Raw genomic sequence first — 27495 nt, 5'->3', positions numbered from 1 at the left:
GAACTGGTTCCCTTGTATTTATTGATGATGTGACTGCTGACAAAAGCAGCAGAATGAATTCTGAAGTGTTTCGGGCAATATTATATGCTCATATTCAGTCAAATGCTTCAGAACTCATTGGACGGCGCTTCACAGTGCAGATGGACAATGACCCGAAGCATACTGCAAAAGCAACCAAAGAGTTATTTAAGGCTAAAAAGTGGAATGTTATGCAATGGCCAAGTCAATCCCCTGACCTGAATCTGACTGAGCATACATTTCACTTGATGAAGACAAAACTGAAGGGAAAATGCCCCAAGAACAAGCAGGAACTGAAGACATTTGCAGTAGAGGCCTGGCAGAGCATCACCAGGGATGAAACCCAGCGTCTGGTGATGTCTATGCGTTCCAGACTTCAGGCTGTAATTGCCTGCAAAGGATTTGCAACAAAGTATTAAAAAGTGAAAGTTAGATTTAGGATTGTTTAGTTTGTCCCATTACCTTTGGCCCCTTAAAAAGTGGGAGTCACATAGAGAAACCGTTGTAATTCCTACACCGTTCACCTGATTTGGATGTAATTACCCTCAAATTAAATCTGAAAGTCTGCAGGTAAAGCACATCTTGTTTGTTTCATTTCAAAGCCATTGTGGTGGTGACTAGAGGCCAAAATATGAGAATTCTGTCACTGTCCCAATATTTATGCACCTGACTCTGTGTGTGTGTGTGTATATGTGTATGTATGTGTATATATATATATATATATATATATACACACACACACACACATATATATCTTCAAAGAGCAGGGAAAGGCAAAATACTGAGAGCAGCGGGCAGAAGAGTTTGGCTACTTACACTGAGTGTAGCTGTAGTTTCCGCGAGTGCCATATATGAGCTGCAGATGTGCAGTCAGACAAACTCTGTATAAGATAAATAATTATGATGGTATCACACTGTCCTCTTAGTGTTACACTGGCCTCGCTGGCTGACACTATACCGTGTGACTGGACATACTGGAGTCAGCCATTTTGTAGGAGGAGCTAATGCCATCACTGGGACTTGCACCCTACAGGGCAGAGTGTTGTCACTATGGGGCTGCCCAGTGTAAGTACAGTGTGAGTGCACAGGATAACTGGTGGGGTTGTGTATGGTCATTCATCTATTGCTGGATTTGAGGACTGTAACTGGGGTACTGTACTTCCTCTGCCCCCACCTGGCAGTAACCATCGGCAGCACTTTCTCTTATCGTTCAGTTATACTTCCTAGAACAGTCCTAAGCTTAGTTCTCTAGAAGAACATAACAGACGCACTGAATACACTTAGTGAATAACCAGAGCTGACTTAGCCTCTCCAGCACTGACATTAAGAGATAATCATAAATGTATTAACCACATCCAAATTATGTGACCCCCCTAAGACTTAATCCAGAAACTACAATCACCCAACCAGTGGGCCAATTGCAAAGCCAGCATGATGTACTGCGGCAGCATGGTGGCGCCAAGTTGCCATGGCGATGATGTAATGTGGGTCCTCTCAGATAAGATTAATGTATGTGATATTTTCCTGTGGGATTCTCCAGAATAAATACTGATGATGGCTCCCTCTGTAACATTTGATGCCACTCTAGGATCTAAACGTATTTGTATCTATACCAAATGGTCTCTTTTTACCCAGAATGCATCACTGATCTGCCATAATGCTGGCACATTCTATGACACACGTTTCACTGCTGGTGACAGTATGTCTCTCCTGATAGTGATGGGCAGAGGAGGACAGTGTCTCTGCCGCTAGTGATGGGCAGAGGAGGACAGTGTCTCTCCTGCTAGTGATGGGCAGAGGAGGACAGTGCCTCTGCCGCTAGTGATGGGCAGAGGACAGTGTCTCTCCCGCTAGTTATGGGCAGGGGAGGACAGTGTCTCACCCGCTAGTGATGGGCAGAGGAGGACCGTGTCTCTCCTGCTACTGATGGGCAGAGGAGGACAGTGTGTCTCCCGCTAGTGATGGGCAGAGGAGGACAGTGTCTCTCCCGCTAGTGATGGGCAGAGGAGGGACGGTGTCTCTCCCGCTAGTGATGGGCAGGGGAGGACGGTGTCTCTCCCGCTAGTTATGGGCAGGGGAGGACGGTGTCTTTCCCGCTAGTTATGGCTAGGGGAGGACGGTGTCTCTCCCGCTATTTATGGGCAGGGGAGGACGGTGTCTCTCTCGCTAGTGATAGGCAGAGGAGGACGGTGTTTCTGTCACTAGTGATGGGCAGGGTGTTAGACATTTCATAGAGCTGAATTATTTGGTCCACTGACTATTTGACTTATTTGCTCACTTGCAATAAGGGAATGTTTGCTCCATTAATTATGTGATGGAAGGAAACATGTGCTTGGTGTGTTATCTAGATTCCAAAAAGATATGATCATACTGTAGAAAAAGCAAATAGACAAAGTACAAATGGTCTGAAACTCATGTGTCTGCAACTACGACCAAGCAATCTCTGGTTCTACTCTGGGTGACAGATGGAAAATTTTGAAGAAGGCATTTTGGTTATCCAGTGGGATCCTGGCACTGTGGACATACTGACATATCTTCCAGATATTTCTCCACCTGGATTGTACTATTGAAGAGCTCAAACTTTGTCTGAAGGAGTTCTGTGGCCTCTCGGAGAATGGCATCCGCTTCGCAGATCTCATCTGAGGGTACAAACACACACAGACACGTCTTTTCAGTACTTAGACTTTCTCACTGTAGCTGTACTCTACACCAGGGGTGGGCCCCAGTTCTTAAGGACCTCTATCAGTTCACATTGCTTAGACCACCTAGGTGCACTGTCTGGGTGTATTTATTGTCAATTGTCCCATTTTAAAGCTCTAAAGGTGGTTTGGAAAACATGAACTGCTAGTGGTACTGGAGGATCAGTTTGGTAATCACTGCTCTATATGTGGTTCTAGAGAGTTTGTAAGCCCACCAGCATCCATAACCTGAAGCATTTCTGTAAAGACGAATGGGCCAAATCTCCTCCAAGCCAATGTGCCGGGCTGACCAACTATTGCCATCAATCTTTCATTGCAGTCAGTGCTTCTCAAGGGCGAAGACACCATTTACTGAGGTGTGGTCCACATCCTTTATACAACAAAGACATAGTATTTTTGGTACTCCCCATTAAATCTACTTCTCTTACTCCATCTGGGAAACTGATGCGCCGGCTCCTCTATATCCCATGATTGTCAGACTACTCTAATTTGTTGCCAAGTCCCCGCCTGTAACCCTTCAGTCCCAATAGAGCCAACCAAATGTCAGTTATTACTTAATAAAGGTGAGCTACAAATAAACATTCAACCTGCCAAACATGGGGACATTCCAAAGCGGCCCCTGGGGGCGGGTTCACTCAGCCAAAGCCATGCACAAAGCTGACGTCTCTATCCGCAAACATGCGAAACTTGTCATATTTAGTAGAAGTAAGAACAGTGGATCGGATGGCATAGTGTCATGCTGATCAAGATGTGCCCACGGGTCTGGTAGTATGAGCAACAAATACATTTACCTGAAGTATGGCTGGCGAATAGTAGGTGTGATCCATCTGGCCACGGATTGTTTTGTTTCATTTGTGGGCATCACAGAAAAATGAGGGTACTGTCAGTGAGACTGAACAAAGCTGATCTGTCCACCTAGAACATGAAAGCCAAAAACAAAATCTTTGGCTGAAGAGAGAGACCTGTTTGTAGGACAGGCTGGTCCTGATGGAAAACCAAGTATAGTGATCGGCACAAACACAAGAGGGCTGACAATTTGGACACTTATCTGGCAGAAGAGATTACCAAAAGGAAAGACAACTTTCAGGTAAGAAACTTGAAGTCCATAAAATCAAATAGCTCAAAGAGCCAACCAAAATAAGGACCCACAGCACTGGTGGAACTTTTGGCAGATGGACATGAAACACTTCCTGAAGGAACATTTGAACCCACAATGGAAGTCAGTTTCCTTTGAAAAAAGATGGAGAAAGACGATACCTGCACCTTCAGTGAGGCAAGCTTCAATCCACATTCCAAGTCATCTTGCAAGAATGAGAAGAGACCAGCTAACTTAAAGGCTGAAGTGTGCAGTGTCACGACCAGGGTTTCTGGGCATAGGGGACGAGTATTACCTGTGAGGGCGCTGTGGAGTGGTCCTTCCGGCGGAGGGGCTGGTGTCTGGCGTTGGCTGTGCGAAGTGTTCCGTGGGCACTGTGTCATTCTGGCCGGGGTAAGCCTGGTGGTGTTTCCATTCCGCTCTGGTATGGGTGCCGCCATCTTGCCTCTGGTCATGTGACTTTGCTGCTCCAGTCCTGGCGTGTCACATGCTCTCTCTGACCTATCATGATTCTGCACTGGGTACTTAAGGGAGTTCAGAGCTTCCCATAGTTGCCAGTGCAATGTGTTTCACAGCGTATGCTGTGAGAGAGTTCCTGTGCTCCTGTAAACCTGCCTGTTTGAGTGCTCGCCTGTGCTCCTGCTGGATCCCAGCTTCCAAGTAGCCTGCACCACTCTGCCTGCTCCCAGTCTCCTGCTGGAACCATCCTGCACCTTCTACTTACCCTTTCCCTGCCGAAGGACCTGTGTGTACAGTTAACCCTGAACCTACGGTGCCTCCATTTACCTAGCTCTCTGTTTCTACACTGAGCCATCTCAGTACAACTCTCCACTTAATTCTTCAGCTGCTGCTATTCTAATTACTCCATTACCTCTCCGGATTTCACCTCACCAGTTTCAATCTGTAATGTTATCCTGTCTGCAGCCTTGCAGTGACCATATGGATTACAAAGACTTTTATTAGTTCTGCCACTAGCTGGACATTACCTATACATACTTCACTACAGTTTCTAATCATCACCCTCCTCTTACATTCTGGACTTTATTTTATTATACGTGTACATGTCTGCAAGTTCACCCATTAAAAAACCCACTTTTCAATTTAAATCTGTTCAAGTGTCTGCTCCTATTTCCACCCCGGGTCCACAACAAACTCAGATCCTAACATGCAGATTTTTGCACTCGCACCAAGAAATATATTTCTTCCAAAAGCTGCAGTGGTTTCTTAGAAGATACCAGTTTTCTAGCTCCAATCAATATTTGGATGACACGGTGAGAAAAACCCTTTACATCAGAGTATAATTTCTTCAACAGTCATTCTGTTAAAGCCAACTGAGCTCAGTCTGGATGGAAGAAGGAACCTTGAACTTAGAAGATCTACCCAGTCTCCACAGAGGTTCTGCTGCCAGAATAAGAATATTGGCCAGTCCAATACAACAAGAATGACTGGGATCCTCTTTTCCTTGAACTTCTAGAGGACATGTGGAATCATGGTAATCAGCGTTAAAAGATAACCTAGATGGTCTATCCAAGGTCACTCCTTTAGATGAACAGCATGCTGGCTGAGATACTTGGCATCCCAGTTTTCTACACCTCGGATGAAGACCATTGACATCACCAGAACTTACCTCTTTGCCCAGCGAAAGATCTTGGTTGCCTTTGCTATCGTCAAAAAGATTTGGGCCCTCCCTTGGTGGTTTTATGTACTGTACATACACATGGCATTGTCGGATATAATCCAAAAGGGTCTGCTCCAAAGATATGGCAGAGCTTGAAGCAAAGCACTTAGAAATGCTCTTTAAAAGAGTCCAGAAAAGAGTAGCAATAACCCAGTGAAACTGTTAAAGCAATAAAACAAACCAGAAGTGACGGTCAAGAACTAAAACCTTGCACGACTGAGCATGAGGGAGGGAACGCAGTGTCCCCCAGCCCGATTAAGGGAAAAGGATTCAACGATAAGTGACCAAAATTCCTCTTCTCTGGCAGCAAGGCTGGGGGACTCTGGACCATGGGACGTTCAACAGCCACCCCAGGGAAACAAATACTCAGGCTACCATACCAGAGAAACTGTATGCCCAAAATGGGTGTCCCCAGAGAAAAAAACCTGAAAGCAGTAAAAACAAGCAAACGTGTGGACAGAGGACCTGGTAGCTACATGACAGACCTCTCCTGCCTATGCCCCGTGTCAGCCTGTCCAGGAAGTCTCCACCGTCCATGGAATGCGCTGACACCCGGTCCGATGCCGCTCGCCCTACTCTAGAATAAGCCTGAGTGATGACCAAGGGGATCTAATGTGCAATGGTCTGCTGTGTAGCCGGCCAACCATGTTTATGTGCGTCGTAAAGAACACACAGAGAAACTGCGGCGGACAGAAGTCTTGTCCAAGTAAATATGCTCAGATGACACCGAGCAGATCTAGAAGAAGGAAAACAGAAATAAAAGACAATTTGCTGGTTTAAGTGAAAACCCTAAACAATAGCCATAAGGAAAAGCAACGGAAGCCACACATACAGCACAATGAGAGGGAGACAGCAGATAACCCGCCCTCTATCCTGTGACATCACACCAGGGCCCACACATACAGACAGCAGATAACCCGCCCTCTATCCTGTGACATCACACCTGGGCCCACACATACACCACAATGAGAGGGAGACAGCAGATAACCCGCCCTCTATCCTGTGACATCACACCTGGGCCCACACATACAGCACAATGACAGGGAGACAGCAGATAACCCGCCCTCTATCCTGTGACATCACACCTGGGCCCACACATACACCACAATGACAGGGAGACAGCAGATAACCCGCCCTCTATCCTGTGACATCACACCTGGGCCCACACATACAGCACAATGACAGGGAGACAGCAGATAACCCGCCCTCTATCCTGTGACATCACACCTGGGCCCACACATATAGACAGCAGATAACCCGCCCTCTATCCTGTGACATCACACCTGGGCCCACACATACAGCACAATGACAGGGAGACAGCAGATAACCCGCCCTCTATCCTGTGACATCACACCTGGGCCCACACATACAGCACAATGACAGGGAGACAGCAGATAACCCGCCCTCTATCCTGTGACATCACACCTGGGCCCACACATACAGCACAATGACAGGGAGACAGCAGATAACCCGCCCTCTATCCTGTGACATCACACCTGGGCCCACACATACAGCACAATGACAGGGAGACAGCAGATAACCCGCCCTCTATCCTGTGACATCACACCTGGGCCCACACATACAGCACAATGACAGGGAGACAGCAGATAACCCGCCCTCTATCCTGTGACATCACACCTGGGCCCACACATACAGCACAATGACAGGGAGACAGCAGATAACCCGCCCTCTATCCTGTGACATCACACCTGGGCCCACACATACAGCACAATGACAGGGAGACAGCAGATAACCCGCCCTCTATCCTGTGACATCACACCAGGGCCCACACATACAGCACAATGACAGGGAGACAGCAGATAACCCGCCCTCTATCCTGTGACATCACACCTGGGCCCACACATATAGACAGCAGATAACCCGCCCTCTATCCTGTGACATCACACCTGGGCCCACACATACAGCACAATGACAGGGAGACAGCAGATAACCCGCCCTCTATCCTGTGACATCACACCTGGGCCCACACATACAGCACAATGACAGGGAGACAGCAGATAACCCGCCCTCTATCCTGTGACATCACACCTGGGCCCACACATACAGCACAATGACAGGGAGACAGCAGATAACCCGCCCTCTATCCTGTGACATCACACCTGGGCCCACACATACAGCACAATGACAGGGAGACAGCAGATAACCCGCCCTCTATCCTGTGACATCACACCTGGGCCCACACATACAGCACAATGACAGGGAGACAGCAGATAACCCGCCCTCTATCCTGTGACATCACACCTGGGCCCACACATACAGCACAATGACAGGGAGACAGCAGATAACCCGCCCTCTATCCTGTGACATCACACCTGGGCCCACACATACAGCACAATGACAGGGAGACAGCAGATAACCCGCCCTCTATCCTGTGACATCACACCAGGGCCCACACATACAGCACAATGACAGGGAGACAGCAGATAACCCGCCCTCTATCCTGTGACATCACACCAGGGCCCACACATACAGACAGCAGATAACCCGCCCTCTATCCTGTGACATCACACCTGGGCCCACACACACAGCACAAAGACAGGGAGACAGCAGATAACCCACCCTCTATCCTGTGACATCACACCTGGGCCCACGGAGGCATTCACTTAGGAACTTGTGATGTCAGCAGTGGACTTCCTGCTCTATTAGAGCAGGAAGTCCACTCGGGCTTGCGAGAGCAGAGACCCTACCACAGGGTCTCGTTGCGATCATAACGCTGCCTTACCAATGTGCCCCCTGCACCATAACGCTGCCTTACCAATGTGCCCCCTGCACCATAACGCTGCCTTACAAAGGTGCCCCCTGCACCATAACGCGGCCTTACCAATGTGCCCCCTGCACCATAACGCTGTCTTACCATTGTGCCCCCTGCACCATAACGCGGCCTTACCAATGTGCCCCCTGCACCACCACGCGGCCTTACCAATGTGCCCCCTGCAGCATAACGCGACCTTACCAATGTGCCCCCTGCAGCATAACGCGACCTTACCAATGTGCCCCCTGCAGCATAACGCGGCCTTACCAATGTGCCCCCTGCAGCATAACGCGGCCTTACCAATGTGCGCCCTGCAGCTTAACGCAACCTTACCAATGTGCCCCCTACACCATAACGCGACCTTACCAATGTGCCCTCTGCAACATAACACGGCTTTACCAATGTGCCCCCTGCACCATAACGCTGCCTTACCAATGTGCCCCCTGCAGCATACTGCGACCTTACCAATGTGCCCCCTGCACCATAACGCGGCCTTACCAATGTGCCCCCTGCACCGTAACGCGGCCTTACCAATGTGCCCCCTGCACCGTAAGGCAGCCTTACCAATGTGCCCCCTGCACCGTAACGCTGCCTTACCAATGTGCCCCCTGCACCATAACGCTGCCTTACCAATGTGCCCCCTGCACCATAACGCTGCCTTACCAATGTGCCCCCTGCACCATAACGCGGCCTTACCAATGTGCCCCCTGCACCATAACGCTACCTTACCAATGTGCCCCCTGCACCATAACGCTGTCTTACCATTGTGCCCCCTGCACCACCACGCGGCCTTACCAATGTGCCCCCTGCACCACCACGCGGCCTTACCAATGTGCCCCCTGCAGCATAACGCGACCTTACCAATGTGCCCCCTGCACCATAACGCGGCCTTACCATGTGCCCCCTGCAACGTAACGCGGCCTTACCAATGTGCCCCCTGCACCGTAACGCGGCCTTACCAATGTGCCCCCTGCAGCGTAACGCGGCCTTACCAATGTGCCCCCTGCACCGTAACGCGGCCTTACCAATGTGCCCCCTGCAGCGTAACGCGGCCTTACCAATGTGCCCCCTCCAGCGTAACGCTGCCTTACCAATGTGCCCCCTGCAGCGTAACGCTGCCTTACCAATGTGCCCCCTGCACCGTAACGCGGCCTTACCAATGTACCCCCTGCACCGTAACGCGGCCTTACCAATGTGCCCCCTGCACCATAACGCGGCCTTACCAATGTGCCCCCTGCACCGTAACGCGGCCTTACCAATGTGCCCCCTGCACCGTAAGGCAGCCTTACCAATGTGCCCCCTGCACCGTAACGCTGCCTTACCAATGTGCCCCCTGCACCATAACGCTGCCTTACCAATGTGCCCCCTGCACCATAACGCTGCCTTACCAATGTGCCCCCTGCACCATAACGCGGCCTTACCAATGTGCCCCCTGCACCATAACGCTACCTTACCAATGTGCCCCCTGCACCATAACGCTGTCTTACCATTGTGCCCCCTGCACCACCACGCGGCCTTACCAATGTGCCCCCTGCACCACCACGCGGCCTTACCAATGTGCCCCCTGCAGCATAACGCGACCTTACCAATGTGCCCCCTGCACCATAACGCGGCCTTACCATGTGCCCCCTGCAACGTAACGCGGCCTTACCAATGTGCCCCCTGCACCATAACGCGGCCTTACCAATGTGCCCCCTGCAGCGTAACGCGGCCTTACCAATGTGCCCCCTGCACCGTAACGCGGCCTTACCAATGTGCCCCCTGCAGCGTAACGCGGCCTTACCAATGTGCCCCCTCCAGCGTAACGCTGCCTTACCAATGTGCCCCCTGCAGCGTAACGCTGCCTTACCAATGTGCCCCCTGCACCGTAACGCGGCCTTACCAATGTACCCCCTGCACCGTAACGCGGCCTTACCAATGTGCCCCCTGCACCGTAACGCTGCCTTACCAATGTGCCCCCTGCAGCATAACGCTGCCTTACCAATGTGCCCCCTGCACCATAACGCTGCCTTACCAATGTGCCCCCTGCACCATAACGCTGCCTTACCAATGTTCCCCCTGCACCATAACGCGGCCTTACCAATGTGCCCCATAACGCGGCCATACCAATGTGCCCCCTGCACCATAACGCGGCCTTACCATTGTGCCCCCTGCACCATAACGCTGCCTTACCAATGTGCCCCTGCACCATAACGCTGCCTTACCAATGTGCCCCCTGCACCATAACGCGACCTTACCAATGTGCCCCCTGCAGCATAACGCGACCTTACCAATGTGCCCCCTGCAGCATAACGCGGCTTTACCAATGTGCCCCCTGCAGCATAACGCGGCCTTACCAATGTGCCCCCTGCAGCTTAACGCAACCTTACCAATGTGCCCCCTACACCATAACGCGACCTTACCAATGTGCCCTCTGCAACATAACACGGCTTTACCAATGTGCCCCCTGCACCATAACGCTGCCTTACCAATGTGCCCCCTGCACCATACTGCGACCTTACCAATGTGCCCCCTGCACCATAACGCGGCCTTACCAATGTGCCCCCTGCACCATAACGCGGCCTTACCAATGTGCCCCCTGCACCGTAACGCTGCCTTACCATTGTGCCCCATAACGCTGCCTTACCAAAGTGCCCCCTGCAGCACAACGCGGCCTTACCAATGTGCCCCCTGCAGCTTAACGCAACCTTACCAATGTGCCCCCTGCACCCTAACGCGGCCTTACCAATGTGCCCCCTGCACCATAACGCGGCCTTACCAATGTGCCCCCTGCACCGTAACGCGGCCTTACCAATGTGCCCCCTGCACCGTAACGCTGCCTTACCAATGTGCCCCCTGCACCGTAACGCGGCCTTACCAATGTTCCCCCTGCAGCGTAACGCGGCCTTACCAATGTGCCCCCTGCACCGAAACGCGGCCTTACCAATGTGCCCCCTGCACCATAACGCGGCCTTACCAAAGTGCCCCCTGCAGCATACCGCGACCTTACCAATGTGCCCCCTGCACCATAACGCTGCTTTACCAATGTGCCCCCTGCACCATAACGCGGCCTTACCAATGTGCCCCATAACGCTGCCTTACTAATGTGCCCCCTGCACCATAACGCTGCCTTACCAATGTGCCCCCTGCACCATAACGCTGCCTTACCAATGTGCCCCCTGCACCATAACGCGGCCTTACCAATGTGCCCCCTGCACCATAACGCGGCCTTACCAATGTGCCCCATAACGCGGCCTTACCAATGTGCCCCCTGCACCATAACGCGGCCTTACCAATGTGCCCCATAACGCGACCTTACCATTGTGCCCCCTGTACCATCAGGCGACCTTACCAATGTGCCCCATAACGCTGCCTTACCAATGTGCCCCCTGCAGCATAACGCGACCTTACCAATGTGCCCGCCTGCACCATCACGCGGCCTTACCAATGTGCCCCCTGCACCATAACGCTGCCTTACCAATGTGCCCCCTGCACCATAACGCGGTCTTACCAATGTGCCCGCTGCACCATAACGCGGCCTTACCATTGTGCCCCCTGCAGCATAACACGACCTTACCAATGTGCCCCCTGCAGCATAACGCGGCCTTACCAAAGTGCCCCATCACGCGACCTTACCAAAGTGCCCCCTGTACCATCACGCGACCTTACCAATGTGCCCAATAACGCTGCCTTACCAATGTGCCCCCTGCACCATAACGCGGCCTTACCAATGTGCCCCCTGCACCGTAATGCTGCCTTACCATTGTGCCCCTGCAACATAACGCGGCCTTACCAATGTGCCCCCTGCAGCATACCGCAACCTTACCAATGTGCCCCCTGCACCATAACGCGGCCTTACCAATGTGCCCCCTGCACCGTAAGGCGGCCTTACCAATGTGCCCCCTGCACCGTAAGGCGGCCTTACCAATGTGCCCCCTGCAGCGTAACGCGTCCTTACCAATGTGCCCCCTGCACCGTAACGCGACCTTACCAATGTGCCCCCTGCAGCGTAACTCGTCCTTACCAATGTGCCCCCTGCAGCGTAACGCTGCCTTACCAATGTTCTCCCTGCAGCGTAACGCTGCCTTACCAATGTGCCCCCTGCACCGTAACGCGGCCTTACCAATGTGCCCCCTGCACCGTAACGCGGCCTTACCAATGTGCCCCCTGCACCATAACGCGGCCTTACCATTGTGCCCCATAACGCTGCCTTACCAAAGTGCCCCCTGCAGCATAACGCGGCCTTGCCAATGTGCCCCCTGCAGCATAACGCGGCCTTACCAATGTGCCCCCTGCAGCATAACGCTGCCTTACCAATATGCCCCCTGCACCATAACGCGGCCTTACCAATGTGCCCCCTGCACCATAACACGGCCTTACCAATGTGCCCCCTGCAGCATAACGCGACCTTACCAATGTGCCCCCTGCACCATAACGCGGCCTTACCAATGTGCCCCATAACGCTGCCTTACCAATGTGCCGCCTGCACCATAACGCTGCCTTACCAATGTGCCCCCTGCACCATAACGCTGCCTTACCAATGTGCCCCCTGCACCATAAGGCGGCCTTACCAATGTTCCCCCTGCACCATAACGCGGCCTTACCAATGTGCACCATAATGCGGCCTTACCATTGTGCCCCCTGCACCATAACGCGGCCTTACCATTGTGCCCCCTGCACCATAACGCGGCCTTACCATTGTGCCCCCTGCACCGTAACGCGGCCTAACCAATGTGCCCCCTGCACCGTAACGCGGCCTTACCAATTTGCACCCTGCACCGTAACGCGGCCTTACCAATGTGCCCCCTGCACCGTAACGCTGCCTTACCAATGTGCCCCCTGCAGCGTAACGCGGCCTTACCAATGTTCCCCCTGCATCGCAACGCGACCTTACCAATGTGCCCCCTGCACCGTAACGCGGCCTTACCAATGTGCCCCCTGCACCGTAACGCGGCCTTACCAATGTGCCCCCTGCACCGTAACGCAGCCTTACCAAAGTGCCCCCTGCAGCGTACCGCTGCCTTACCAATGTGCCCCCTGCACCGTAACGCTGCCTTACCAATGTGCCCCCTGCACCATAACGCTGCCTTACCAATGTGCCCCATAACGCTGCCTTACCAAAGTGCCCCCTGCAGCATAACGCGGCCTTACCAATATGCCCCCTGCAGCATAACGCTGCCTTACCAATGTGCCCCCTGCACCATAACGCGGCCTTACCATTGTGCCCCCTGCAGCATAACACGACCTTACCAATGTGCCCCCTGCAGCATAACGCGGCCTTACCAATGTGCCCCATCACGCGACCTTACCAAAGTGCCCCCTGTACCATCACGCGACCTTACCAATGTGCCCAATAACGCTGCCTTACCAATGTGCCCCCTGCACCATAACGCGGCCTTACCAATGTGCCCCCTGCACCGTAACGCTGCCTTACCATTGTGCCCCTGCAACATAACGCGGCCTTACCAATGTGCCCCCTGCAGCATACCGCGACCTTACCAATGTGCCCCCTGCACCATAACGCGGCCTTACCAATGTGCCCCCTGCACCGTAACGCGGCCTTACCAATGTGCCCCCTGCACCGTAAGGCGGCCTTACCAATGTGCCCCCTGCACCGTAAGGCGGCCTTACCAATGTGCCCCCTGCAGCGTAACGCGTACTTACCAATGTGCACCATAACGCGGCCTTACCATTGTGCACCCTGCACCATAACGCGGCCTTACCAATGTGCACCATAACGCGGCCTTACCATTGTGCCCCCTGCACCATAACGCGGCCTTACCATTGTGCCCCCTGCACCGTAACGCGGCCTAACCAATGTGCCCCCTGCACAGTAACGCGGCCTTACCAATTTGCACCCTGCACCGTAACGCGGCCTTACCAATGTGCCCCCTGCACCGTAACGCTGCCTTACCAATGTGCCCCCTGCAGCGTAACGCGGCCTTACCAATGTTCCCCCTGCACCGCAACGCGACCTTACCAATGTGCCCCCTGCACCGTAACGCGGCCTTACCAATGTGCCCCCTGCACCGTAACGCGGCCTTACCAATGTGCCCCCTGCACCGTAACGCGGCCTTACCAAAGTGCCCCCTGCAGCATACCGCGACCTTACCAATGTGCCCCCTGCACCGTAACGCGGCCTTACCAATGTGCCCCCTGCAGCGTAACGCGGCCTTACCAATGTGTCCCCTGCAGCGTAACGCTGCCTTACCAATGTGCCCCCTGCAGCGTAACGCTGCCTTACCAATGTGCCCCCTGCACCGTAACGCGGCCTTACCAATGTGCCCCCTGCACCGTAACGCGGCCTTACCAATGTGCCCCCTGCACCGTAACGCTGCCTTACCATTGGGCCCCATAACGCTGCCTTACCAAAGTGCCCCCTGCAGCATAACGCGGCCTTACCAATGTGCCCCCTGCAGCATGACGCGGCCTTACCAATGTGCCCCCTGCACCATAACGCTGCCTTACCAATGTGCCCCCTGCACCATAACGCTGCCTTACTAATGTGCCCCATAACGCTGCCTTACCAAAGTGCCCCCTGCAGCATAACGCGGCCTTACCAATGTGCCCCCTGCAGCATAACGCTGCCTTACCAATGTGCCCCCTGCAGCATAACGCGGCCTTACCAATGTGCCCCCTGCACCATAACGCTGCCTTACCAATGTGCCCCCTGCACCATAACGCTGCCTTACCAATGTGCCCCATAACGCTGCCTTACCAAAGTGCCCCCTGCAGCATAACGCGGCCTTACCAATGTGCCCCCTGCAGCATAACGCTGCCTTACCAATGTGCCCCCTGCACCATAACGCTGCCTTACCAATGTGCCCCCTGCACCATAACGCTGCCTTACCAATGTTCCCCCTGCACCATAACGCGGCCTTACCAATGTGCCCCATAACGCGGCCATACCAATGTGCACCCTGCACCATAACGCGGCCTTACCATTGTGCCCCCTGCACCATAACGCTGCCTTACCAATGTGCCCCTGCACCATAACGCTGCCTTACCAATGTGCCCCCTGCACCATAACGCGACCTTACCAATGTGCCCCCTACACCGTAACGCGGCCTTACCATTGTGCCCCATAACGCTGCCTTACCAAAGTGCCCCCTGCAGCATAATGCGGCCTTACCAATGTGCCCCCTGCACCATAACGCGGCCTTACCAATGTGCCCCTGCACCATAACGCGGCCTTACCAATGTGCCCCCTGCAGCATAACGCGACCTTACCAATGTGCCCCCTGCACCATAACGCGGCCTTACCAATGTGCCCCATAACGCTGCCTTACCAATGTGCCGCCTGCACCATAACGCTGCCTTACCAATGTGCCCCCTGCACCATAACGCTGCCTTACCAATGTGCCCCCTGCACCATAAGGCGGCCTTACCAATGTTCCCCCTGCACCATAACGCGGCCTTACCAATGTGCCCCATAACGCGGCCATACCAATGTGCCCCCTTCACCATAACGCGGCCTTACCATTGTGCCCCCTGCACCATAACGCGGCCTTACCATTGTGCCCCCTGCACCGTAACGCGGCCTAACCAATGTGCCCCCTGCACCGTAACGCGGCCTTACCAATTTGCACCCTGCACCGTAACGCGGCCTTACCAATGTGCCCCCTGCACCGTAACGCTGCCTTACCAATGTGCCCCCTGCAGCGTAACGCGGCCTTACCAATGTTCCCCCTGCACCGCAACGCGACCTTACCAATGTGCCCCCTGCACCGTAACGCGGCCTTACCAATGTGCCCCCTGCACCGTAACGCGGCCTTACCAATGTGCCCCCTGCAGCGTAACGCGGCCTTACCAATGTGCCCCCTGCAGCGTAACGCGGCCTTACCAATATGCCCCCTGCACCCTAACGCGGCCTTACCAATGTGCCCCCTGCACCGTAACGCGGCCTTACCAATGTGCCCCCTGCACCGTACCGCGGCCTTACCAATGTTCCCCCTGCAGCGTAACGCGGCCTTACCAATGTGCCCCCTGCACCGAAACGCGCCCTTACCATTGTGCCCCCTGCACCATAACGCGGCCTTACCAAAGTGCCCCCTGCAGCATACCGCGACCTTACCAATGTGCCCCCTGCACCATAACGCTGCTTTACCAATGTGCCCCCTGCACCATAGTGCGGCCTTACCAATGTGCCCCATAACGCTGCCTTACTAATGTGCCCCCTGCACCATAACGCTGCCTTACCAATGTGCCCCCTGCACCATAACGCGGCCTTACCAATGTGCCCCAAAACGCTGCCTTACTAATGTGCCCCCTGCACCATAACGCTGCCTTACCAATGTGCCCCCTGCACCATAACGCTGCTTACCAATGTGCCCCCTGCACCATAACGCTGCCTTACCAATGTGCCCCCTGCACCATAACGCGTCCTTACCAATGTGCCCCCTTCACCATAACGCGGCCTTACCAATGTGCCCCATAACGCTGCCTTACCAATGTGCCCCCTGCACCATAACGCGGCCTTACCAATGTGCCCCCTGCACCATAACGCTACCTTACCAATGTGCCCCCTGCACCATAACGCGGCCATACCAATGTGCCCCCTGCACCATAACGCGGCCATACCAATGTGCCCCCTGCACCATAACGCGGGCCATACCAATGTGCCCCCTGCAGCGTAACGCGGCCTTACCAATGTGCCCCCTGCAGCGTAACGCTGCCTTACCAATGTGCCCCCTGCAGCGTAACGCTGCCTTACCAATGTGCCCCCTGCACCGTAACGCGGCCTTACCAATGTGCCCCCTGCACCGTAACGCGGCCTTACCAATGTGCCCCCTGCACCGTAACGCTGCCTTACCATTGGGCCCCATAACGCTGCCTTACCAAAGTGCCCCCCTGCAGCATAACGCGGCCTTACCAATGTGCCCCCTGCAGTATTACGCTGCCTTACCAATGTGCCCCCTGCAGCATAACGCGGCCTTACCAATGTGCCCCCTGCACCATAACGCTGCCCTTACCAATGTGCCCCCTGCACCATAACGCTGCCTTACCAATGTGCCCCCTGCACCGTAACGCGGCCTTACCAATGTTCCCCCTGCAGCGTAATGCGGCCTTACCAATGTGCCCCCTGCACCGAAACGCGCCCTTACCATTGTGCCCCCTGCACCATAACGCGGCCTTACCAAAGTGCCCCCTGCAGCATACCGCGACCTTACCAATGTGCCCCCTGCACCATAACGCTGCTTTACCAATGTGCCCCCTGCACCATAATGCGGCCTTACCAATGTGCCCCATAACGCTGCCTTACTAATGTGCCCCCTGCACCATAACGCTGCCTTACCAATGTGCCCCCTGCACCATAACGCGGCCTTACCAATGTGCCCCAAAATGCTGCCTTACTAATGTGCCCCCTGCACCATAACGCTGCCTTACCAATGTGCCCCCTGCACCATAACGCTGCTTACCAATGTGCCCCCTGCACCATAACGCTGCCTTACCAATGTGCCCCCTGCACCATAACGCGTCCTTACCAATGTGCCCCCTTCACCATAACGCGGCCTTACCAATGTGCCCCATAACGCTGCCTTACCAATGTGCCCCCTGCACCATAACGCGGCCTTACCAAAGTGCCCCATAACGCGGCCTTACCAATGTGCCCCCTGCACCATAACGCGGCCATACCAATGTGCCCCCTGCACCATAACGCTACCTTACCAATGTGCCCCCTGCACCATAACGCGGCCATACCAATGTGCCCCCTGCACCATAACGCGGCCATACCAATGTGCCCCCTGCACCATAACGCGGCCATACCAATGTGCCCCCTGCACCATAACGCTGCCTTACCAATGTGCCCTCTGCAACATAACGCGGCCTTACCAATGTGCCCCCTGCAGCATCACGCGGCCTTACCATTGTGCCCCCTGCACCATCACGCGGCCTTACCAATGTGCCCCCTGCACCATCACGCGGCCTTACCAATGTGCCCCCTGCACCATAACGCGGCCTTACCAATGTGCCCCCTGCAGCATAACGCGACCTTACCAATGTGCCCCCTGCAGCATCACGCGGCCTTACCAATGTGCCCCCTGCACCATGACGCGGCCTTACCAATGTGCCCCCTGCAGCATAACGCGGCCTTACCAATGTGCCCCCTGCATCATAACGCGGCCTTACCAATGTTCCCCCTGCACCATAACGCTGCCTTACCAATGTGCCCCCTGCACCATAACACGGCCTTACCAATGTGCCCCCTGCACCATAACGCGGCCTTACCAATGTGCCCCCTGCACCATAACGCGGCCTTACCAATGTGCCCCCTGCACCATAACGCGGCCTTACCATTGTGCCCCCTGCAGCATAACGCGGCCTTACCAATGTGCCCCCTGCAGCATAACGCGGCCTTACCAATGTGCCCCTGCACCATAACGCGGCCTTACCTATGTGCCCCCTGCACCATAACGCGGCCTTACCATTGTGCCCCCTGCACCATCACGCGGCCTTACCAATGTGCCCCCTGCACCATAACGCTGCCTTACCAATGTGCCCCCTGCACCATAACGCTGCCTTACCAATGTGCCCCTGCACCATAACGCGGCCTTACCAATGTGCCCCCTGCACCATAACGCGGCCTTACCAATGTGCCCGCTGCACCATAACGCGGCCTTACCAATGTGCCCCCTGCAGCATAACGCGACCTTACCAATGTGCCCCCTGCAGCATAACGCGGCCTTACCAATATGCCCCATAACGCGACCTTAGCATTGTGCCCCCTGTACCATCAGGCGACCTTACCAATGTGCCCCCTGCAGCATAACGCGACCTTACCAATGTGCCCGCCTGCACCATCACGCGGCCTTACCAATGTGCCCCCTGCACCATAACGCTGCCTTACCAATGTGCCCCCTGCACCATAACGCGGTCTTACCAATGTGCCCGCTGCAGCATAACGCGGCCTTACCATTGTGCCCCCTGCAGCATAACACGACCTTACCAATGTGCCCCCTGCAGCATAACGTGACCTTACCAATGTGCCCCATCACGCGACCTTACCAATGTGCCCCCTGCACCATAACGCTGCCTTACCAATGTGCCCCCTGCACCATAACGCGGCCTTACCAATGTGCCCCCTGCACCGAAACGCTGCCTTACCATTGTGCCCCTGCAACATAACGCGGCCTTACCAATGTGCCTCCTGCAGCATACCGCGACCTTACCAATGTGCCCCCTGCACCGTAGCGCGGCCTTACCAATGTGCCCCCTGCACCGTAACGCGGCCTTACCAATGTGCCCCCTGCACCGTAAGGCGGCCTTACCAATGTGCCCCCTGCACCGTAACGCTGCCTTACCAATGTGCCCCCTGCAGCGTAACACGTCCTTACCAATGTGCCCCCTGCAGCGTAACGCGTCCTTACCAATGTGCCCCCTGCAGCGTAACGCGTCCTTACCAATGTGCCCCCTGCAGCGTAACGCTGCCTTACCAATGTTCTCCCTGCAGCGTAACGCTGCCTTACCAATGTGCCCCCTGCACCATAACGCGGCCTTACCAATGTGCCCCCTGCACCATAACGCGGCCTTACCAATGTGCCCCCTGCACCATAACGCGGCCTTACCAATGTGCCCCATAACGCTGCCTTACCAAAGTGCCCCCTGCAGCATAACGCGGCCTTACCAATGTGCCCCCTGCAGCATACCGCTGCCTTACCAATGTGCCCCCTGCAGCATAACGCTGCCTTACCAATATGCCCCCTGCACCATAACGCGACCTTACCAATGTGCCCCCTGCACCATAACACGGCCTTACCAATGTGCCCCCTGCAGCATAACGCGACCTTACCAATGTGCCCCCTGCACCATAACGCGGCCTTACCAATGTGCCCCATAACACTGCCTTACTAATGTGCCCCCTGCACCATAACGCTGCCTTACCAATGTGCCCCCTGCACCATAACGCTGCCTTACCAATGTGCCCCCTGCACCATAACGCGGCCTTACCAATGTTCCTCCTGCACCATAACGCGGCCTTACCAATGTGCCCCATAACGCGGTCATACCAATGTGCCCCCTGCACCATAACGTGGCCTTACCATTGTGCCCCCTGCACCATAATGCGACCTTACCAATGTGCCCCCTACACCGTAACGCGGCCTTACCAATGTGCCCCCTGCAGCGTACCGCGACCTTACCAATGTGCCCCCTGCACCCTAACGCGGCCTAACCAATGTGCCCCCTGCACCGTAACGCGGCCTTACCAATGTGCCCCCTGCACCGTAACGCGGCCTTACCAATGTGCCCCCTGCACCGTAACGCTGCCTTACCAATGTGCCCCCTGCACCGCAACGCGCTGCCTTACCAATGTGCCCCCTGCACCGCAACGCGACCTTACCAATGTGCCCCCTGCACCGTAACGCGGCCTTACCAATGTGCCCCCTGCACCGTAACGCGGCCTTACCAATGTGCCCCCTGCACCGTAACGCGGCCTTACCAAAGTGCCCCCTGCAGCATACCGCGACCTTACCAATGTGCCCCCTGCACCATAACGCTGCTTTACCAATGTGCCCCCTGCAGCATAACGCTATAACGCTGCCTTATGTGCCCCCTGCACCATAACGCGGCCTTACCAATGTGCCCCATAACGCTGCCTTACCAATGTGCCCCCTGCACCATAACGCTGCCTTACCAATGTGCCCCCTGCACCATAACGCTGCCTTACCAATGTGCCCCCTGCACCATAACGCGGCCTTACCAATGTGCCCCCTGCACCATAACGCGGCCTTACCAATGTGCCCCATAACGCTGCCTTACTAATGTGCCCCCTGCACCATAACGTTGCCTTACCAATGTGCCCCCTGCAGCATAACGCGTTCTTACCAATGTGCCCCCTGCACCATAACGCTACCTTACCAATGTGCCCCATAACGCGGCCTTACCAATGTGCCCCCTGCACCATAACGCGGCCATACCAATGTGCCCCCTGCACCATAACGCGGCCATACCAATGTGCCCCCTGCACCATAACGCTACCTTACCAATGTGCCCCCTGCACCATAACGCGGCCTTACCAATGTGCCCCATAACGCGGCATTACCAATGCGCCCCCTGCACCATTACGCTACCTTACCAATGTGCCCCCTGCCCCATAACGCTGCCTTACCAATGTGCCCCATAACGCGGCCTTACCAATGTGCCCCCTGCACCATAACGCTGCCTTAAAAATGTGCCCCCTGCAGCATAACGCTGCCTTACCAATGTGCCCCCTGCACCATCACGCGGCCTTACCAATGTGCCCCCTGCAACATAACGCGACCTTACCAATGTGCCCCTGCACCATAATGCTACCTTACCAATGTGCCCTCTGCACCATCACGCGGCCTTACCAATGTGCCCCCTGCACCATAACGCTGCCTTACCAATGTGCCCTCTGCAACATAACGCGGCCTTACCAATGTGCCCCCTGCAGCATAACGCGACCTTACCATTGTGCCCCCTGCACCATCACGCGGCCTTACCAATGTGCCCCCTGCACCATAACGCGGCCTTACCAATGTGCCCCCTGCAGCATAACGCGACCTTACCAATGTGCCCCCTGCAGCATAACGCGGCCTTACCAATGTGCCCCCTGCAGCATAACGCGGCCTTACCAATGTGCCCCCTGCAGCATAACGCGGCCTTACCAATGTGCCCCCTGCACCATAACGCTGCCTTACCAATGTGCCCCCTGCACCATCACGCGGCCTTACCAATGTGCCCCCTGCAGCATAAAGCGGCCTTACCAATGTGCCCCCTGCACCATAACGCGGCCTTACCAATGTGCCCCCTGCAGCATAACGCGGCCTTACCAATGTGCCCCCTGCACCATATCGCGTTCTTACCAATGTGCCCCCTGCACCATAACGCTACCTTACCAATGTGCCCCATCACGCGGCCTTACCAATGTGCCCCCTGCAGCATAACGCTGCCTTACCAATGTGCCCCCTGCACCATAACGCGGCCTTACCAATGTGCCCCCTGCAGCATAACGCGACCTTACCAATGTGCCCCCTGCACCATAACGCGACCTTACCATTGTGCACCCCGCACCATAACGCGGCCTTACCATTGTGCCCCCTGCACCATAACGCGGCCTTACCAATGTGCCCCTGCACCGTAACGCGGCCATACCAATGTGCCCCCTGCACCGTAACGCGGCCTTACCAATGTGCCCCCTGCACCGTAACGTGGCCTTACCAGTGTGCCCCCTGCACCATAACGCGGCCTTACCATTGTGCCCCCTGCACCATAACGCTGCCTTACCAATGTGCCCGCTGCACCATAACGCGACCTTACCAATGTGCCCCGTGCAGCATAACGCGGCCTTACCAATGTGCCCCATAACGCGACCTTACCAATGTGCCCCATAACGCTGCCTTACCAAAGTGCCCCCTGCAGCATAACGCGGCCTTACCAGTGTGCCCCCTGCAGCATACCGCTGCCTTACCAATGTGCCCCCTGCAGCATAACGCTGCCTTACCAATATGCCCCCTGCACCATAACGCGGCCTTACCAATGTGCCCCCTGCACCATAACACGGCCTTACCAATGTGCCCCCTGCAGCATAACGCGACCTTACCAATGTGCCCCATAACACTGCCTTACTAATGTGCCCCCTGCACCATAACGCTGCCTTACCAATGTGCCCCCTGCACCATAACGCTGCCTTACCAATGTGCCCCCTGCACCATAACGCGGCCTTACCAATGTTCCCCCTGCACCATAACGCGGCCTTACCAATGTGCCCCATAACGCGGCCATACCAATGTGCCCCCTGCACCATAACGTGGCCTTACCATTGTGCCCCCTGCACCATAACGCGACCTTACCAATGTGCCCCCTACACCGTAACGCGGCCTTACCAATGTGCCCCCTGCAGCGTAATGCGGCCTTACCAATGTGCCCCCTGCAATGTAACGCAGCTTTACCAATGTGCCCCCTGCAGCGTACCGCGACCTTACCAATGTGCCCCCTGCACCCTAACGCGGCCTAACCAATGTGCCCCCTGCACCGTAACGCGGCCTTACCAATGTGCCCCCTGCACCGTAACGCGGCCTTACCAATGTGCCCCCTGCACCGTAACGCTGCCTTACCAATGTGCCCCCTGCACCGCAACGCGCTGCCTTACCAATGTGCCCCCTGCACCGCAACGCGACCTTACCAATGTGCCCCCTGCACCGTAACGCGGCCTTACCAATGTGCCCCCTGCACCGTAACGCGGCCTTACCAATGTGCCCCCTGCACCGTAACGCGGCCTTACCAAAGTGCCCCCTGCAGCATACCGCGACCTTACCAATGTGCCCCCTGCACCATAACGCTGCTTTACCAATGTGCCCCCTGCAGCATAACGCTATAACGCTGCCTTATGTGCCCCCTGCACCATAACGCGGCCTTACCAATGTGCCCCATAACGCTGCCTTACCAATGTGCCCCCTGCACCATAACGCTGCCTTACCAATGTGCCCCCTGCACCATAACGCGGCCTTACCAATGTGCCCCCTGCACCATAACGCGGCCTTACCAATGTGCCCCATAACGCTGCCTTACTAATGTGCCCCCTGCACCATAACGTTGCCTTACCAATGTGCCCCCTGCAGCATAACGCGTTCTTACCAATGTGCCCCCTGCACCATAACGCTACCTTACCAATGTGCCCCATAACGCGGCCTTACCAATGTGCCCCCTGCACCATAACGCGGCCATACCAATGTGCCCCCTGCACCATAACGCGGCCATACCAATGTGCCCCCTGCACCATAACGCGGCCATACCAATGTGCCCCCTGCACCATAACGCTACCTTACCAATGTGCCCCCTGTACCATAACGCGGCCTTACCAATGTGCCCCATAACGCGGCATTACCAATGCGCCCCCTGCACCATTACGCTACCTTACCAATGTGCCCCCTGCCCCATAACGCTGCCTTACCAATGTACACCATAACGCGGCCTTACCAATGTGCCCCCTGCACCATAACGCTGCCTTAAAAATGTGCCCCCTGCAGCATAACGCTGCCTTACCAATGTGCCCCCTGCACCATCACGCGGCCTTACCAATGTGCCCCCTGCAACATAACGCGACCTTACCAATGTGCCCCTGCACCATAATGCTACCTTACCAATGTGCCCTCTGCACCATCACGCGGCCTTACCAATGTGCCCCCTGCACCATAACGCTGCCTTACCAATGTGCCCTCTGCAACATAACGCGGCCTTACCAATGTGCCCCCTGCAGCATAACGCGACCTTACCATTGTGCCCCCTGCACCATCACGCGGCCTTACCAATGTGCCCCCTGCACCATAACGCGGCCTTACCAATGTGCCCCCTGCAGCATAACGCGACCTTACCAATGTGCCCCCTGCAGCATAACGCGGCCTTACCAATGTGCCCCCTGCAGCATAACGCGGCCTTACCAATGTGCCCCCTGCAGCATAACGCGGCCTTACCAATGTGCCCCCTGCAGCATAACGCGGCCTTACCAATGTGCCCCCTGCACCATAACGCTGCCTTACCAATGTGCCCCCTGCACCATCACGCGGCCTTACCAATGTGCCCCCTGCAGCATAACGCGGCCTTACCAATGTGCCCCCTGCACCATAACGCGGCCTTACCAATGTGCCCCCTGCAGCATAACGCGGCCTTACCATTGTGCCCCCTGCACCATAACGCGGCCTTAACAATGTTCCCCCTGCACCATAACGCTGCCTTACCAATGTGCCCCCTGCACCATAACGCGGCCTTACCAATGTGCCCCCTGCAGCATAACGCGTTCTTACCAATGTGCCCCCTGCACCATAACGCTACCTTACCAATGTGCCCCATCACGCGGCCTTACCAATGTGCCCCCTGCAGCATAACGCTGCCTTACCAATGTGCCCCCTGCACCATAACGCGGCCTTACCAATGTGCCCCCTGCAGCATAACGCGACCTTACCAATGTGCCCCCTGCACCATAACGCGACCTTACCATTGTGCACCCCGCACCATAACGCGGCCTTACCATTGTGCCCCCTGCACCATAACGCGGCCTTACCAATGTGCCCCTGCACCGTAACGCGGCCATACCAATGTGCCCCCTGCACCGTAACGCGGCCTTACCAATGTGCCCCCTGCACCGTAACGCGGCCTTACCAGTGTGCCCCCTGCACTGTAACGCGACCTTACCGTTGTGCCCCCTGCAGCATAACGCGGCCTTACCAATGTGCCCCCTGCACCATAACGCGGCCTTACCAATGTGCCCCCTGCACCATAACGCCGCCTTACCAATGTGCCCGCTGCACCATAACGCGGCCTTACCAATGTGCCCCCTGCAGCATAACGCGGCCTTACCAATGTGCCCCATAACGCGACCTTACCCTTGTGCCCCCTGTACCATCACGAGACCTTACCAATGTGCCCCATAACGCGGCCTTACCAGTGTGCCCCCTGCACTGTAACGCGGCCTTACCATTGTGCCCCCTGCAGCATAACGCGGCCTTACCAATGTGCCCCCTGCACCATAACGCGGCCTTACCAATGTGCCCCCTGCACCATAACGCTGCCTTACCAATGTGCCCCCTGCACCATAACGCGGCCTTACCAATGTGCCCGCTGCACTATAACGCGGCCTTACCATTGTGCCCCCTGCAGCATAACACGACCTTACCAATGTGCCCCCTGTAGCATAACGCGGCCTTACCAATGTGCCCCATAACGCGACCTTACCATTGTGCCCCCTGTACCATCACGCGACCTTACCAATGTGCCCCATAAAGCTGCCTTACCAATGTGCCCCCAGCAGCATAACGCTGCCTTACCAATGTGCCCCCTGCACCATAACGCGGCCTTACCAATGTGCCCCCTGCACCATAACGCGGCCTTACCAATGTGCCCCCTGCAGCATAACGCGGTTTTATCAATGTGCCCCATAACGCGGCCTTACCAATGTGCCCCATAACCCGACCTTACCATTGTGCCCCCTGCAGCATAACGCGGCCTTACCAATGTGCCCCATAACGCGACCTTACCAATGTGCCCCATAACGCTGCCTTACCAATGTGCCCCCTGCAGCATAACGCGACCTTACCAATGTGCCCCCTGCACCATCACGCGGCCTTACCAATGTGCCCCCTGCACCATCACGCGGCCTTACCAATGTGCCCCCTGCACCATAACGCTGCCTTACCAATGTGCCCCCTGCACCATAACGCGGCCTTACCAATGTGCCCCCTGCACCATAACGCTGCCTTACCAATGTGCCCCCTGCAGCATAACGCGGCCTTACCAATGTGCCCTATAACGCGACCTTACCATTGTGCCCCCTGCACCATAATGCGGCCTTACCAATGTGCCCCTGCACCGTAACGCGGCCATACCAATGTGCCCCCTGCACCATAACGCGGCCTTACCAATGTGCCCCCTGCACCATAACGCGGCCTTACCAATGTGCCCCCTGCACCATAACGCGGCCTTACCATTGTGCCCCCTGCACCATAACGCGGCCTTACCAATGTGCCCCCTGCACCATAACGCGGCCTTACCAATGTGCCCCCTGCACCATAACGCTGCCTTACCAATGTGCCCGCTGCACCATAACGCGGCCTTACCAATGTGCCCCCTGCAGCATAACGCGGCCTTACCAATGTGCCCCATAACGCGACCATACCCTTGTGCCCCCTGTACCATCACGCGACCTTACCAATGTGCCCCATAACGCTGCCTTACCAATGTGCCCCCTGCAGCATAACGCGACCTTACCAATGTGCCCGCCTGCACCATCACACGGCCTTACCAATGTGCCCTCTGCACCATAACGCTGCCTTACCAATGTGCCCCCTGCACCATAACGCGGCCTTACCAATGTGCCCGCTGTACTATAACGCGGCCTTACCATTGTGCCCCCTGCAGCATAACACGACCTTACCAATGTGCCCCCTGTAGCATAACGCGGCCTTACCAATGTGCCCCATAACGCGACCTTACCATTGTGCCCCCTGTACCATCACGCGAACTTACCAATGTGCCCCATAACGCTGCCTTACCAATGTGCCCCCTGCAGCATAACGCGACCTTACCAATGTGCCCCCTGCACCATAACGCGGCCTTACCAATGTGCCCCCTGCAGCATAACGCGGTTTTATCAATGTGCCCCATAACGCGGCCTTACCAATGTGCCCCATAACCCGACCTTACCATTGTGCCCCCTGCAGCATAACGTGGCCTTACCAATGTGCCCCATAACGCGACCTTACCAATGTGCCCCATAACGCTGCCTTACCAATGTGCC

The 27495-nt window shown here is 55.7% G+C and overlaps 1 protein-coding gene across 1 annotated transcript in view; it reads right to left on the bottom strand.

The window, feature by feature from the left end:
* Positions 1–2201: 2201 nt before the first annotated feature.
* The window catches only part of LOC148433693 (proton-coupled zinc antiporter SLC30A2-like), a 104448-nt gene continuing 79154 nt past the window's right edge, over positions 2202–27495 (bottom strand). The window contains exon 8 of the mRNA XM_088465826.1: positions 2202–2657. Within this exon, the coding sequence (XP_088321952.1) occupies positions 2512–2657 (146 nt within the window). The 3' untranslated portion in view covers positions 2202–2511. The remainder of the gene's footprint in view (positions 2658–27495) is intronic.

Source organism: Taudactylus pleione, unplaced genomic scaffold, assembly GCF_031769625.1.
Source record: "Taudactylus pleione unplaced genomic scaffold, aTauple2 ptg002170l, whole genome shotgun sequence".
Taxonomy (NCBI): Eukaryota; Metazoa; Chordata; class Amphibia; order Anura; family Myobatrachidae; genus Taudactylus; species Taudactylus pleione.
Note: the sequence above shows the minus strand (reverse complement) of the source record. Positions and strands in the feature narration are given on the sequence as shown.